The sequence below is a fragment of the Cebus imitator genome, unplaced genomic scaffold, assembly GCF_001604975.1.
Source record: "Cebus imitator isolate Cc_AM_T3 unplaced genomic scaffold, Cebus_imitator-1.0 Scaffold178, whole genome shotgun sequence".
Lineage (NCBI taxonomy): Eukaryota > Metazoa > Chordata > Mammalia > Primates > Cebidae > Cebus > Cebus imitator.
In genome coordinates this window covers 2,123-6,145 of record NW_016107493.1, presented here as the reverse complement: position 1 = coordinate 6,145, position 4,023 = coordinate 2,123, and the positions used below count along the sequence as shown (strand labels likewise).

Here is a 4,023-nt window from a genome sequence, read left to right as displayed (position 1 = left end):
AGAAATTATTAAAAGAACACTCAAAATTCCAGCAATGACCATTGCTAAGAATGCAGGTGTTGAAGGATCTTTGATAGTTGAGAAAATTATGCAAAGTTCCTCAGAAGTTGGTTATGATGCTATGGCTGGAGATTTTGTGAATATGGTGGAAAAAGGAATTATTGACCCAACAAAGGTAAATAGTTGAACACTTTCTAAAAATTCTTTTGTTGTTCATTTTGTTAGTATATCCCCACATCCCAAATCTTTGACTTTGTCACCAAAAAAAAAAAAAGTCTTAACAGCAGTAGCACTTGTGCCCATCAACAATTCTCATGTAAATCTCCAGCACTTAAATATATATATGTATTTTTTGGAGATGGGGTCTCATTCTGTCTCCTAGGCTAGAGTACACTGGTGCAATCTCAGCTCACTCTAACCTCCACCTCCCAGGTTCAAGCTGTTCTCCTGCCTCAGCCTCCCAAATAGCTGGGATTACAAGTATGTGCCACCATGCCTGGCTAACTTTTGTGTTTTTAGTAGAAATGAGGTTTCACCGTGTTGGGTCAGGCTGGTCTGGAACTCCTAACCTCAAGTGATCCACCCGCCTCAGCCTCCCAAAGTGCTGGGATTACAGAAGTTTTCTGTTCTGTTCTGTTTTTTTTTTTTTTAGACAGAGTCTTGCTCTGTCGCCTGGGCTGGAGTGCATGGCACAGTCTTGGCTCACTGCAACCTCCACCTCCTAGGTTCAAGCAATTCTCTGCCTCAGCCTCCCAACTAGCTGGGATTACAGGCTTGTGCCACCACACCTGGCTAATTTTTGTGTTTAGTAGAGACAGGGTTTCACCATCTTGGGTAGGTTTTACCACCTGCCTCAGCGTCCCAAAGTGCTGGGATTACAGGCGTGAACTACTGCGCCTGCCGGTCAGAAATTTTCAGTAAGTCTTATCATATTTTACTAAGGGAAAACTAACGTTTAATTAAATTTTTTTCTAGGTTGTGAGAACTGCTTTATTGGATGCTGCTGGTGTGGCCTCTCTGTTAACTACAGCAGAAGTTGTTGTCACAGAAATTCCTAAAGAAGAGAAGGACCCTGGAATGGGTGCAATGGGTGGAATGGGAGGTGGTATGGGAGGTGGCATGTTCTAACTCCTAGAATAGTGCTTTACCTTTATTATTGAACTGTGACAGGAAGCCCAAGGCAGTGTTCCTCACCAATAACTTCAGAGAAGTCAGTTGGAGAAAATGAAGAAAAGGCTGGCTGATGTTTAAGACATCACTATAACCATCAGTTACTGGTTTCAGTTGACAAAATACATAATGGTTTATTGCTGTCATTGTCCATGCCTACAGATAATTTATTTTGTATTTTTGAATAAAAAGACATTTGTACATTCCTGATACTGGGTACAAGAGCCATGTACCAGTGTACTGCTTTCAACTTAAATCACTGAGGCATTTTTACTACTATTCTGTTAAAATCAGGATTTTAGTGCTTGCCACCGCCAGATGAGAAGTTAGGCAGCCTTTCTGTGGAGAGTGAGAATAATTGTGTACAAAGTAGAGAAATATCCAATTATGTGACAACCTTTGTGTAATAAAAATTTGTTTAAAGTTAATTGTGTTAGCCTTTCCATTATCTAGAAGCTAATGAAAGATGAAAGCCAGTTGAAGGGGCACGCTGGCATGTATGTAAAACATTATCCTACCTATGATATTTTCATGTTTCTCTTTGTTGCAAACTGAACTACATTATTCCATTGATAATGGGGAAGGACAGTTTCTATTTCTCCTGTGCAAGGATGTAATCTCTCCTGGAGCTATAAAATCTGGGAGACTGGAAGGAACTCTAGCTGCTCAGCTTGGCCTTGGGGCTGCTGATGCAAGCAAGGCATTAAGGCATATTTTTGCTGTCCTTGGACAGAAGTAGAGGGAAAAAGTCCGTCATCACAGATGAAAGGTCAGAATCACTTCCTGCACCAAGGATACTTTTGGCTTTGGTAATTTGGTTGTGTTTGGGATACAAAAAAAAGATCTATTTGATAGCACAACAGGGTGAATATAGTCAATAATTGTACATTGAAAAATGATTGTAACAAAGGATAAATGTTTGAGGGGCTAATACCCCATTCTCCATGATAACGATTATTTCACATTGCATGCCTACATCAAAACTACCCACAAAAATTTAAAAAATAAGGGAATTGGTCAGCAAATGAGAGGCGATTGAATAAAAGACATTAACAGAAGAAATTTTGTCTAGAATGTACTTTGCCCTGTAAAAGTGGCAAGCAAGTAAACTAATGAATGAAAGAAACCTAAAAAGATGGTTTGCATCTTAGGCCAACTAGGTTATCAGAACAGGTAAGGCATAGGAAACACCTAGACTTAGTTCTTACTAGATAAAGGAGAGTACTAGAAGACTTCAGAGATTTAACAGGAGAGGAAAAAAATTGTCAAGCATTTGCTATTGTGTTAGATACCAGGATAGGTAATTTTAACCTCAATGTTAGGGTCGGGACTATTTATTAAGCCTATGCTGCATTTACGTAAACTGAGCCTCTGTAAGTCTAACAGTCTAAGAGCTCTTCAGTGGTGGACCCAAATTTGAATCCGTTTTTATTTAAACACTTAAGGTCTTAACCTAAGAGCTTACTAAGCAGGATGTGTGCCCCTAAGCAGGACCTAAGCAGTTGTTGCAAGAAACCTGAAAGCTGCAGCTAGAGGAATTGAGAAATTCCCTTTTCTTAGCTTATTTGAAAAGGAAAGCACTCAAGGTCACACTTACTGGTGAAACTAGGACTAGACCACAAACCCGAACTCCTATGTCCCATGTCCTTTAATGCCATACTGTTTTTGAAAATTGAAAACATTTAGTCAATAAGCCCACTCAGGCCAACCAGATTCATGACAAGTTACAAATGAAAGGGACTTTAATCCAACCCCCACCTCCCAAATACCCAGTAGAAACTGTATCTAGTTGTGAAAAATGTAAATTTACCTATAAAGTGACTGCAAAAGTTATGAAGATATTCTAGAGGAGCTGGAGTATCAAGGATTGAGATGGTTACTTAAGGTATCCTTTGGTCAAGGTTAAAGGTGTCAGTGACTAGAAACGAACTACTAGATCCCCTGAGGAAACATGCTCATGACATTCACAGTACCTTAGGAAACCACAGAACACCTCCAGGTCCCAATCAGATGCTGAACTGAAGGAAAAATAGAGCCCAGTGAGATGGCCTGAAATTAAACAATTTAATTGCTTTACTGCGTCTGATTTATTTGAACAATGAGGGCCTTACAAATGTATAAGCCTGAAAGAAAAAGTGGAGGAAGGGGGAAGCAAATAGTGATCCAATATTTAGCCTTAATCATGGAAATTAGCTAGATCTGCTTGAAAAACAGGAATAATCAAGGGGAAAGGAGGATAGCCATAAAGTCTTCGTGCTATTTCAGAAAGAGCTGAGGAAATGGAAGGTTTCTGCAGCACCTGAGGTAGCCCCAGCTAAACTCGGGTCTTGGAGAATCCAAAACCTGAAAATTTTTAGGGGATATGACTAGGGGGATATCTTCCTGGTTCTCACAAATAGCTTTTTTTTTTTTTTTTTGACACAAGGTCTCACTGTCGACCAGGCTGGAGTACAGTGGCATGATCTCGGCTCACTGCAACATCTGCCTCCAGGTTCTCAAGTAGCTGGGATTACAGGCACCTGCCACCATGGGTGACTATGTTTTAGCGGAGACAGGGCTTCCCCAACGTTAGCCAGGCTGGTCTTGAATTCTTGACCTCAAGTGATTCGCACACCTCAGCCACCCAAAGTGCTGCGATTACAGATGTGAGCCACTGTGCCTGGCCCAGTCTGATTTTCAAAGTTAAATGTGGACCGTCAATGTTGGAGTAAGGAAAGTACAGTGTAATTTGTCAAACTGAAAATATTCAGTCTGATTTAGTAACCTTAAATCTTTGACTTTGTCACCAAAAAATGGTCTAATAGTAGTAGCAGCAGTGGTAGCACCTGTGCTCAACTTTTTTTTTTTTTTTTT

The 4,023-nt window shown here is 40.3% G+C and overlaps 1 protein-coding gene across 1 annotated transcript in view; it reads left to right on the top strand.

Annotated features, from left to right (window-relative positions):
* Nucleotides 1-1,598, top strand: part of HSPD1 (heat shock protein family D (Hsp60) member 1) — a 13,401-nt gene extending 11,803 nt beyond the window's left edge. The window contains exons 10-11 of the mRNA XM_037744539.1: nucleotides 5-175; nucleotides 976-1,598. Coding sequence (XP_037600467.1) covers nucleotides 5-175; nucleotides 976-1,128 — 324 coding nt within the window. The 3' untranslated portion in view covers nucleotides 1,129-1,598. The remainder of the gene's footprint in view (nucleotides 1-4; nucleotides 176-975) is intronic.
* Nucleotides 1,599-4,023: the final 2,425 nt, after the last annotated feature.